At 41.7% G+C, this 13,047-nt stretch overlaps 2 protein-coding genes across 2 annotated transcripts in view; both read right to left on the reverse strand.

Annotated features, from left to right (window-relative positions):
• The window catches only part of LOC147337028 (uncharacterized), a 642,403-nt gene that overhangs the window by 298,265 nt on the left and 331,091 nt on the right, over positions 1 to 13,047 (reverse strand). The gene's annotated exons all lie outside the window — the stretch shown is intronic.
• LOC147337039 (uncharacterized) overlaps positions 11,406 to 13,047 on the reverse strand; it is a 31,771-nt gene continuing 30,129 nt past the window's right edge. Inside the window, exon 10 of the mRNA XM_086287251.1 lies at positions 11,406 to 13,022. Within this exon, the coding sequence (XP_086143377.1) occupies positions 12,487 to 13,022 (536 nt within the window). The 3' untranslated portion in view covers positions 11,406 to 12,486. The remainder of the gene's footprint in view (positions 13,023 to 13,047) is intronic.

The following is a 13,047-nucleotide window of genomic DNA, read 5'->3' on the forward strand; positions in this document are numbered from 1 at the left end:
ATCATACAAAATGTAATCAAATGGAAAAGTCTCTTTTTAAAACTTGTTTTATTAGTTTTAATCTTTTAACTTTATGCATCAAGCAAAGATTTAATTATCTGCAACATTCTCTGACTGGAAGAAATTAGTTTAACATTTAAACCTATTTTCTGCACATTCCAGCACATAAAATAAAATATTTTTTGTGTTTACACTCAGTCTTTCAAATAGATGCAAGTAAAACACAGCAGAAAATAAATAAAGTCAAAGACTCAGCGGTCCTGTTGCTCTATTTTCACCTGTAAAGCAGGAGCAGGGTAGGCGGAGGTTTACCCTGGTGCAGGTGTGCCGCGGTCAGTGGAAGAATCCGCGAGTTTCTCTGTGAGTTTCCCATTACGTCGTAGCTACTCGGTGCTTGTTGGAAGTTTAGGGGTTTTTTGCTGTAAAAAGAAGTTTTCTTCCCACGCACAGCGGACACTAATGTTTTTGTCACTTTTTATGGAATCAAACTCAAAGTAAGGTCAGTACTTCCACGCTTTAAACGCTGCACGCTCATACTCTCTCTGCACTCGATATGTGATCCACTGTTGATCTGCACACAGCTGTTGTCACTAACGGCGCACTCGCTTACGTCACTGTCGTGAGACATTCTCGCAAAAAAATCACGGTTTTAGTAACGCAGTAACGCAGCGTTCCTACGGGAAAGTAACGGTAATCTAATTACTGTTTTTGCAATAGTAATCCCTTACTTTACTCGGTACTTCAAAAAAGTAATCGGATTACGCGTTACTGGAGCGTTGTTCTCCTTTGTAACAAAGCAGTGATAAAGGAATAGATGCTGATTTTATTAACTTGTGTCTTTGTGCTGCTGGATTCAGTCTGAAGCAGGCAGCAGTGCTGAACCTACCAGTGTAAATGTGATGGTGGAAGCAGAGGCCAGCACTTGGCAGTGCTAAACACAATAAAAGACTCACAAGTTCCTGCTCAAAGGTCAGCTGCCTTCAGATCAATCATTAACCTGCAGCAGGTTGTGGCCTGATGTGTTTGTAAGAGTTTCACTTTCAGGAGGAGAAGATTTAAACGAGTCACACAAATGTGAACTACAAAGTCTGTGACACACAATTTATGCAAACTGCATGAAATCTGACCTGAAGAAATCCAGTCTTCTGCCTGTTGTGGTTGTGACAGCTGCTCGTAGGAGAGTTTGTTTGTAGGAGGTGGAGATGTTCTCAGATCAAGTGCGTAATCGTCTCTTTGTGTAGACGCTAAAAGCTGTGAGCCAAAACTCTCTGCTCTGAAACTCTTCACTCAGTCCTCACGCTGAGAGTTTAGAGGCTGAACTTCTTGTTCCTCCATAACACTTTTCATGAAACAGCAGAAATGAGCTTGTGTTTCTCAGCAGTGCGCACACAGAGAACCGATCCTCTCTGCTCAGTCTGAACAAATCAAAGTGAAACGTCAGTGAAAACACAGCTGCTGATCAAACTGTGTCAGATTAATGCCTCAATGTTTCACTGTGAGGTTAAAAAATACATAAAAATGATTTAAAGAAGTAGGAGGCAGATTTTCACAATAAGAGCACTTTGTTTTTAATTCAGTTAATGTCAAACTGTCATCAACACCTCTGTGTTGTCTCTGAGCAGATTCAGGCATTACTCAAATAATAAAGGCTTTCTTTCACCATTATACTTTTCATTAGTCTCCAGGTTGATGATTATAAACAGAATTATTAAAGTTTTTATCATTTCAGGCTGAAAATCAACATGAATTTGGTTCTAATCAAAGAAGCTCCTTTAATGTGTGTCATTAAAATCCTCACACAGACTTAAAAAGGCGACATTAACATTAAAATAAATGAAAGAAGCTTCAGCTGAGAGCTTCATGCAGTCATCATCAGCAGCTCATAGCAGTCACAGCTCTTTATTACGCAGCTTTGCAGGAATTAAAGTGGCTGAAGTGTCAGAGTTTGTGTGAGAAGCTGCTTCATGGACAGCTGTACACACGTCTTTATTATTTCTTCATAAATCAAACACACAGGTTTGTCTGCAGATGATTTAAAGTGTGTCGTTGTGCAGTTAAAGCTGTTTGTGTGACGCCCTGACCTCCTGTGAATGAAACAGCCAATCAGATCCATCAGAGAGAGAGCAGGAAGTGTTGTGTGTTTGTGACAGAACAAGGAAACAGTGATGATGATGAACATAAAGGTCCTCTGATGTTTCCTGTTACAGTAACGCTTGTTCATCTGTTGCTCTCCTACACTTTCCTATAAATAAAGGAGAAAAAGTCCGTTTAGTTTCATTTCCTACAGCTCAGAGTTACACTTCACATTCCTGCTGTCACATCAAAAAGCTTCACTTTGGTCCAACATCTACATGTTAACATGAAACACAGACAGACTCAGAACATCTGGAACATCTGCACTTTGACCCAAACTGTTATAGCAGGATATTTTCTGCATATTTCTTATGTTGGACCTGTTTGAACTGTAAACGACCTGTAATCATCTGTAAATGGTGTGAGACACACTGAGGCCACCTACAGGGCAGCTGGGGAACAGCAGGGATCTGAAATCATACGAGACGTTAGTGAGTGAGAAGAACAAACGGACTTAAGATGGCTCGAAGTGATCAAAGTTGATCTAAAACAGAAGATAAATCCACTGATTCTTTGTAAAGTTCATCTGCTGCTCACATGAATCCATGAAAGATTTATTTCACTGAATGTTTCTTCAAAGCTCATTTCAACCTGTTGAAGTCATGAATGAAAGTGCAGACTGAGAGTGGATCACATGATGTTTGAGGTGTGTCATGTGACATGTTCAGTATTGTCACACATGTCTAGATTGTCCCTGATATCATAACTGCTCAAACACTGATGATTATATTTGAAGAATTATTCCTGATGGCAGCAAAGTTTGAATGGAGCTCTCTGTCTGTGCTGATTTGTCGCCCTCTGGAGGTCAAAGCACAAACCTACAGGGCAGCTGGGGAACAGCAGGGATCTGAAATCATACGAGATGTTAGTGAGAAGTTAGAACAAACGGACTTAAGATGGCTCGAAGTGATCAAAGTTGATCTAAAACAGAAGATAAATCCAAAGCAGCATCAGATGAATGTTACCATTTCCACTTACGGTGCCCTTCATCTAATATGGAAATGTGTTGGTTTTTTTTAGCCGTGTTGTTGTTCTTCCTATTGTGTTTAGGCCAGAGATGCTCTTCAAACAGCTGACAGACATGACCACATTACAAGAACATGGTGTGAGTCCGATTTGATATTCCAGTCAACGCTGAGAGACCTTAACCAGGAAGTCAGAGGTCAGCTGATGCTGCGAGCAGGAAGTGAACCAAGGGAAAGGTCCACTCTACTCAATCTCAAAGAAAATATGCTGGTATTTGTTGATGTTGATGGTACAATAAAAATATATAATATAATAAATAATAAAATATCATGTGATGATGAGATGTGTTGTTGGTGTTTGTATTTTCTGTAAATGTCTTTTTAATGTAAATGCTTTGTTCCAGACGGACAGGGAATCAGTTGCTGTACGATGACATCATCTTGATGTTGACGAGGAGGGCGAGAAAAACTAGTTTTGTCCTGCAGATGGCGATCTTGCACCGTGTTCAGAGAGCCGACACTTTGATGGTGCTGCTCTACTCAGCTTACTTTAGCCTGGGTTGGACTCTATATGAGCAGCTTCCACTCTGGTTTCACTCTTAAACACACTTGTTTGATTTCACTTGTAAAAGTTGAAGAATAAATATTTTATTACAAAATTATTTGTTGATGCATTTTTTTAGGGTCAAATATCTTGTTTGATTTGAGGAATGAACTGTTAGGGTGGAAAAAGTGAATCAGGTTAAAATAGTGGTGCTTTATATCAGTGAAGATGTATAATGTAATTTAAAATGTTGATGATGGCTTGTAGTGGGCTTGTACTTACAAAACTGCCTCATTTTATTGGAACGATCCACAGTTGCATCCATTCACGGATGACATCTGACATCATTTGACATCTGGTCTGAACACGTTTGTACACAAGATGCCTCAGTTCTGGATGTTCCCACAGACTCCTCTGTGCACCTAAAGAAAAGGTCAAGGGTCAGCAGCACATGTAGTTGGGACAATTCTTCAGTCGCACAAACTACACAATGATTTTCCTCCAATGACGACTTTTCACTTGCAGAAATGGTCCTGTGTGATTTCCAGGCTGTGATATAAAAACTAGTTCCTAATGGCAGCGACTCACTCAGTAAACATGTGTTTCCTTCACCAACCTCACACACAGATCCAATAAGATCAGGAAGTGGGCAGTATAGTACAATATGTGTTATTCTGTGCTGCACTGCCCAAACTAAAGATCTGCTGAAGTGTTGGAAATGATCCAGATGTTTATTTTGGACGATACAGCAGAAGATCAGACATGAAAGTGGAGATAACACAGAAGACCTGCAGCAAAGGTCAGAGGTCAGACTGGGCCCTGGATTCAACAATGAGCCAATGATCATCAAGCAGTGACTAAAGCAGAGCCCTGACGTTCTGACATTCATCACACAGTCAGAACAAATGTCTGCTGATGACTTCATCTCATGAAACGACTGATAGATGTCAGTTCATTGATCAGCTGAGCTGCTGATCTTCATCGTCACAGAAACATTCAGCTTGTTTCAATCAGTAAATAACTCCCACTACTCCCAGTTTGAACTGTTCCCACTCAAAATGCTGTGAGAACAATGATCATTGTAGGACTTCACAAACATCACGTGTTGTTTTCCACATGTAAGATCAGCAAACACACAGAAACTTCCTGTTGCCACACACGGCCTCTAAAATCTCTTCCACGCTTTCTGTCTGAAGTCCACTCTCTGTGTCGGATCCACAGGAAACAACAAGATCTTATTAACATGGTTTTCAATGTGTCTCCTTCCAAAAAGTCCAACCAATGAACAAATGTGTGTATTTGTGGAGGCCGAACAAAAGCATGACACATTTCTCTGTTTCTATAAACTGGAGTCAAACACAAACATGAAGAGTTTCACTGACAGACTCCAAAATGCCCCCACAGTGGATCAAAGGGAAATCCTACAGTGTGGCCAGAGACTCTTAATGGCTCCAACATCAACACATCCACAATGTTGGATCCAGTTCTGCCTCACAGAGTTACTAAGACACACCCTCTGCAGCATCACAACAGCTCCACCTGCTTCACCTGCCTCCTCAGCATCTGTACACCTGAAGAGAAAAGAAAGGCTCCAACAGCTCAAATCTACAAAGGATTCATGAAGTTTCATCCAACAATAACATGTTTGCCTTCCACAGTGTGCTGTTAGACACCACTGTACCTCTGCCATTTCAAAAAGAGCAGCTTGGGAACATTTTGGCTCCAAACACTTTGTGTTTAAGTTCTTTGTTTTCTTTGTGAAGCCGACAACATCTGGAGCTTTGTGACTCATAGAAACATCATTTTGTTCTTTAGATGACAGCAGATTGGGACTGAATAATCAATCACTATCAAACCAATAAAGACAAACATGCTGATTTTACAGGAACTTTGTTGGAGAAGCTGCAAAGACATGAAACTGGTGGAGATCCCAAACCAGTTGATAGTGCTGGTTATTCCAAATAAAGCTGTTTCCCTTTGAGATGAAATGACTTTGTGTCCTGATATATAATAAAGATGTTGTTGTTTTTGAGCCCCTGTATTAAAAGTATTAGAGATGGACCGATCCGATATTACGTATCGGTATCGGTCCGATACTGACCTAAATTACTGGATCGGATATCGGAGAAAAATAAAAAATGTAATCCGATCCATTAAATATCACGAAAGCACCTCACAAAACTTGCAACACGCCGTAACTCACCTCAGAACGTTAGCACGTCGGAGCAGTATGCATCACGTGATAGAGCGGCTGTGGCATGCGGGATCTGTCGGTGGTCTGGATAGCATGTGGAGCTTCGCTAGCAACCTGGCATTTCATCTCCGACAAAGTTATCCCCGAGAGAAGTAAAGCAAGTGTGTAAGTCCATCTCTGAATGTTTGTAAAGCATTCCCACGTTAAGCTTAACAAGCGACTGCCTCTCGCTCTCCAGCTGCTACTTCAATCATGAAACTGCTTAACGATCAGCTGATCGGCTTTTCTGTCGCGAGTCCGTCTCTCTTGTTTGTTTTTGGCCCACTTTGCACCAGAAAGAGGAAACCAGCGGCTGAACAACAGCAGAACGTTTAAGCTTGATGAGCTGTTGTTAGAATGTATTTAATATTACTTTCTACTCGAGGATCTTTTTCTACGTAGCTGACGGCTGGTAACTGTGCAGGGGCGGATCTAGCAAAGTTTAGCCAGGGGGGCCGATAGGGCATTAACAGGGAAAAGGGGGCACAAAGACATACTTTTCTTTCTTATTCTCATTTAAAATGTCGAGCTTTTAATAAATAATTATCTGACACCCAAAGTTTTAATTTGATGTAAAATGAATAGAAGTCAATTACTGTATATAGTGACTATTAAGTCTAATATATATACCCTAGTAAGCTATAGTACTTTTTCCTTTGGGAAGGTACCATCTGTGCAGTCTGCAATTTTGTTGAAGAAAGATGTTGAATCTATTTAATATTTCTTGAAAAATAATTGATTTCTGTGCATTTTTTTTCACACTGCATCAAATTAAGGTTGATTACGTCGATTAAGCATCATGAGGTGGAGCGTGAGGGGTGGTTCCCCATTTTTTATTTATTTATTTTTGTTGTTGCTGGGAGTTGGAACCCTATTAGTTAGGTTGCTTAATATGCTAAGTACTCTTTAAAATACCAGAATAGGGAGGATGGTGTAGGTCTAAGTTTATTAGATTGATCAGTATTGCTGAACTATGAAATATTTTTTTTGCATACAGGTATAACAGAATAGCTTTAGTGTAGTTGTTGTTTTAAACTTGAGTATGAACTTATACAAAATGCAGCAAGATATTTAAAAAACAGTTTTGTTGATTAAAAAACACTATATCGGATTCATATCGGTATCGGCAGATATCCAAATTTATGATATCGGTATCGGACATAAAAAAGTGGTATCGTGCCATCTCTAAAAAGTAGTTTAAAGTCAGCTTGAGTTTGATGTCTTTATGTCAAAGCTGCTCATGATGTTGAGCTGCTGATGGAATAAAAACAATATAAAAGCATGTAGTCCAGACTTAAATGTAGCCTGTTGTTAGCTGAGGTCCACACACAGTGTTTGACAGTGTAAAGTGTGTGAAAGGGCTGCTGGTGGAGCTCACTAGGATGAGCAGGTGACCACGAGGTGGAGAGCAGCTGGCCTGGCTTTGACCCGGGCCACGCCCCCTTTCTCTCTGCTTTGCTGTCACTTATCTTCACTGCTCTGTCCAATAAAGCTGAAAAAGGCCTCGAATCAAAGAAATCTGCTGCAGCCTCTGAAATGTCTTCTGTTTCCTTCCCGACGGCTTTTTCACCGTCAGCCCATCAGACAGTCCAGCAGCATTTATGATGATGTCATGATGTTGAAGAGGCTGCTACGGTGGCCTCCCATGACCCCCAGCCTCATCACAGCTGAGATGCAGACATTTGAAAACATTCAGCAGACAACTGAATAACAGTCCAACACAACAGTCTGTGTGCAGACACACACTGACCTTTCATATAGTCAAACACAGCTGGTTGAGTCATTTCTCTGTGAGTCTAAAGTGAATCTAGTATTTGAAAGTCCACTTCCTGTATTTGTTGTTGAAGACTTCTTCAGCTTCTTCTCAAGGACATCAGCTGCTTGTTTGGCAGCAGAGGCAGTTAAGAAGCTTCCTGAAAAACACTGAACAGTGAGTTCACTGTGGCATATGACAGATTCAGCTTTCTGTGTGCAAATGTGTCTGTGTCGACCTTTCAAATGCTGTTGAATCCAAAACATCAGCGGCTCCTCGGCTGCTCACTTCATGCACTTCTGTCTGTGTGACAGTCCAATGACATCACAGCTGTTTCCAGCCCCAGTGTCTCAGGACTGGACACCTTTAAACATGTCGAGGATCAAACAGCGTCCAGCTAAACACACATGAAACTATCAGAGCTGACAATCATTCCAATAACATCTAATGGTTCATGTATGTAGACACAGGACTACAAGGAAATGGCTCTCAGCATCTGGCTGTGGGAACACATGAGTCCCTGTTTGTGTTCAGATTGTGTGCATGTTTTAGACGTGTGTCACATGTAGAAACACAACAATCCCACAATGACACACAGATGTGTTTGACACAGCTGTGCAGCTGTAAGTTGTTTCTAATGATTCATTGAAGCTCTTCTAACATTCTGGAGACGATCAGTACATGAATCTGTTCAACACGACAACAATTTGACTTCAGTGTGAACGTTTGCATTAAATAACCTTCTTCATCCAGCTGACAGCATCTTCATCCTATGATGTGAACAGTTCCTCCTGTTGATGACAAACCTCTGACAGGATCTGCTTGAGGAGCTTTTTCATGTGCAGCTCTCTGAGCTCAGGGCTGAGCTGCTGTTTCATCTTTAAGAGCTGCTGCCTCCTCGCCGGACTTGTTCTCCTCTTCTTCTCCTAATGACACCATTTCTGCTTCATATTAAATTCAATAAAGATGCTGACATGTATCTGTAGCAACAACATCATTGAATCTAGAACAACTGGAGCCAAACCAGTGGCTCTGCTGGGATCACTGGTGAGCCAACACTTCCTTGTTGATGCAGATTTCAGGGCTTCCTTTTGCTCCTCCGTTATAACTGTTCTCTCTTCTCAACACATGATGACACAAAGGAATCAGCAGTGACAAAGATGATGCTGAAGAGAAGCACACACTTCACACATATAACAGAGCAGTGCAGTTACACACACCTCTGCTCGACATCAGGCCTCAAACAAAGACACAAAACACTAACTTGACTCTAAACAGAAGAAACGAGCAGCTGTTTCTGTTCTGTGCTTATTTATATTTGACACACATGCTTCTCTTTGTGCAAACACACATCGCACTATAAGGGTAACCTCGCACACAATGATTGGACAGCACAGTGATGATGCTGGGAGATCCTATACGCAGCAACACAGAAACACTGAGAACTTTAAACAATGATGGAAAGTGTTATAAATGACTTGTTGGCCTCTGATCTGTCACAAACAGCTGAAACGTGTCTCTCATGAGTCACATGAAGGTTTTTGACAGAAAGGACAAAAAGTAGCTGCAGTCAGTTTGTGTCATTTTTATATTTATTCATCTGGGAGAAAAATCTGAGGGACATTAAAATGTGTTTTCAACAGAGACAAGAACATGAATATAACAGAACAGGTAAATGAACATGTTTCAAGTAAACAGCTGGACTGATCAGGTCCAAACACAGAGTGATAAACTTGTCAAACAGCTGTCATATCTTTATATAGAAGCTCTTTATAAATGCTGCTCACTGCAGTCTGTTTACTAATAATGTCAAAGTGTTAGAAACACAGAAACATCAGAATGGTCTTTGTTCACAGAAACCTGTCTGGGATCCTTTGTTGTTCTTTTGATGCAGAGTTACATTATAAATATAAAGAGTTATTTCAGAGTCTCATCAGTTTTCCTGCATGTCTTTATTTAACACATCAGCAGGGCTGAAGCTCTCATGTTAAACACACACTGATCTATGGACACGTTCATGTGTTTCTAACAGAACCAGGCTGTTATCAGCCTGCACTAACATTATGTCACACACACTGAATGTAACAGTGACAGTTTACATCATCACACAATCAGCTGTGATTGTTTCACTGTCATCAAACGAGTCAACAGGAAGTAGAATCAATAGAAACCAATCATTTACTGACAGCATGTCTGATGGAAATAAGTGCAGATTATGTATGAAGTCTAACTGCACACAGTAACTGTGTTACAATAAGGACTTAACAGCGCCCTCTGCTGGAGTGTTTCAGTACTGCGTTAACTAGAATACACCACCTCCTCCTCACACCACCTGCTACAGCTCTACTCTTCTATGACTACAGTCATCCACAGCACTGATGTGAGGTCACATGGTTCATATGTAAGGAGCACAGCTGACCTCAGGTCAGTTTAATGACTGTGAGCAGCAGCTGTGTTATTGTCACTGTGACAGGGAGACACTCTCAGACACAGCGCTCATGTCAGCTTGTTCTCATGCAGGAGGATCAGGAGCTCCATGTTTGTCTTTCTGTTTGAATCATGATGTGTTTGTGCCATCAGAGTCTGTCATGAGTACTCAGGGTTTCACAGCAGCTCTTCTGGATGCTGACGAGGACTCCAACCTCATGTTTCACCTCTCTGAGCTTCTGATGTCTGTGAACACTCGTGTTTCTTCTCTGGGCTCATCTGGACAAAAACACCTTTCTGTGTTTGGCTGCAGCCTCATTCTGACTGACAGGAAGTGTGTTATCCATGAGCTGCACTTCTGTGAGGAAGTTTCCTGCTGTGTTTCCTGTCTGTGGACAAACACGAGTGTTCCAGCTGAGGACTTGCTTCCTTCCACCTGTCCATACAGGACATCACGCTGTCTGCAGCTCTGTAAATGCAGCTCCAGGTCCTTCCACGTGCTGCTCTGTATTTGTGCAGTTTGTAGTGTGTCCTGGGAAACGTAGCACACATGGTGTTCTTCTGCTGTTTCCTCCTTTCACTGAGTGTGAAACACTGACGCTGTGCTGTTGTTCACAGAGGGGAGCTGATTCTAGCTGCAGCTGGACTCTGTCATCTAACTGAATGTGTTGGTGCTGATCACGGGGCTCTGAGGGGGGAGCAGCAGGAGGACTCTGGATGCTGACGTCAGTGTATCTGTGGAAGCTCCCACAGCGTGTCTGTCATTCAATATTGTGCTGTATATTGTATCTATGCAAAGATGAACAGACTGTGTGTTCACTGGTCTCTGTGCTGCAGCTCTGATGTCATCATCACTCCCTCCTCCACCCTCAGCAGTCCCAGCATGCTGCTGTGGTGCACCCCACCCTCACTCTACACCTGAGCCACAGACCACACCCTCCACCTCAATATACACCACAGTTTTCTCTGCTGTGGAAATGAGATCAGGAGGAAATCATCATTATTATTATTTAATAAACGCTCACATTAATGTGGGCTTATTTGTTTCATATTAGAAACATTAGTTGAGTGTTTTTAGTATAAAATGGTCAAAGTCCCTCTTTTGCTCCTCCCCTCACCTGTGGATGGGCGGTGCTGTTACCGTGGTGACAGCTTGGATGTGTTTCAGTCCTGCCTGGTTATCACTGCAGGAATCTTTCACATTTATTACAGGTAATAACTCTGATTTTTCTGTGTATTATGAACCAAATGTATCCTGATACACACAGAGATGGATGAGCAGAGGTTTTTTTTGCAGTTTATGTAGTTACTATGGACTTAATGCACACATATTATTAAAATTAGGGCTATAACAGTTGTATTGATGTATAGCAACTTGAAATGCTCCCACAAATGGCTCCACAGCATGTAAAAATATAACAAAAGCTCTGGCGGACTTGGTTCTGTGGTCAGTCTTAAAGGGTGAAGTTAAACTCTGTAATCTTCACTGTGTCACAGAGTTCAGTGAGTCCCGTTATTCACAGTATCAATCAGATCATCAGAGAACAGCTGATCAGCAATCAGTGGTGCCAACAGCGCCTCCTGTGGTGAGAGGATGCAATAATGCAATGTAGCATTTTTCCACTCAACACTTGCAGTCATGGAAACTGTCTGTTGGATCTGTGTGACGTTGCTTTCTTGGTTAGAGTTCCTCACAAATGTCCAGATGATTCTTCTAATGAGGCGTCGACCATGTTTGCAGCTCTTTGGAAGAAAACGTCGCCCTTTGCCATCCTTACTTTTCTTTGACTTCTTCAAATGCAGCTGAACTCCAGCTGGTATTTTCTTGGACTTTGCAGCTGTTTCTGCTCATCAGTTCATTCCTGCAAACCTCTGAAGCTGAACAACAATGATGCTGCATTGCTGGCTGATCCCAAAAGGTTGATTCTGTTCATCTGGACGTTTTCAGAAACGTTTGCTCACTGATCAGGTGACTTCTTCAGTCTCAGCTGACTGCAGCTTTACAAGCTTACAAACAGCACATTTGCACAATGACTGAAAGCAGCAGCACCTGATATATATGATACTAATATAATACATATACATATATAATCCATACTAATGATGAAGGAACTGAGCTCACAGTCCATTGTTCATTCAGTGAACTACTCAGTTTATTTTGGGCCTCAGAAATGCTCACTCTGTTTGTACATCACTGTCAGCAATAGACTCATTCTGCTGTGTGGACAGGAACACATGTGACATCACTTCCTGTTTGTTTGTGACTGAAGAAGTTTACAAGGAATCATTTAGAAGAGTTTCAAACATCAACTGATTGAATCCATGAATCTGAAAACGTGTTTGTGAGTGAAAGAGACAGACATGTACAGACTGAACTATCTGTTCAACAGTCAGAGTGTTTCTGTAACAGGAGACACTCTTTACACTCCACTCAGCACAGGGACACTGAGGCACCAGGAGACCAGAGAAACAGAAACCCAGGATAAAGAGTTTGAGTGAATGTGGTGCTGAAGGTGTGGAGGTGGATCAGAGTGTCAGAGGAGACTCTGTAGAAGGACAGAGTGCCAGCAGGACAGTCCACATACACTGCTGCTCTGTTAGAGACAGAGGAGGAGGAGGAGGAGATGGATGTGTAGCTGTTATTGTGACAGACAGAACGAGGACCATCATCAGTGCAGTACAGACTCCAGGACTGATCATTGTATCCAAACCAACAGTCATCACTGCCTCCTTTCCTTCTGATGCTTCTGTAACTCACTGATATACAAACGTTTCCTCTCCACTCGACCTCCCAGTAACAGCGACCAGTCAGACCATTTCTACACAGCAGCTGAGGATAAACATCAAATCTGTCTGGATGATCAGGATATGACTGAACCTCCTCCACACGTGTCACCTTCCTGTTGTTGTCAGACAGTTGGAGCTTTGTGTTCACTGTGTTTGTGTCGATTGTGAGTTGACAGGAATCTGATGGAGAGAACAAACACAATCC

This window comes from Aulonocara sp. 'chitande type north' Nkhata Bay, linkage group LG3, assembly GCF_057382095.1.
Source record: "Aulonocara sp. 'chitande type north' Nkhata Bay isolate Kocher_YH1m ecotype deep benthic linkage group LG3, A_spYH_male_GT1.1, whole genome shotgun sequence".
Lineage (NCBI taxonomy): Eukaryota > Metazoa > Chordata > Actinopteri > Cichliformes > Cichlidae > Aulonocara > Aulonocara sp. 'chitande type north' Nkhata Bay.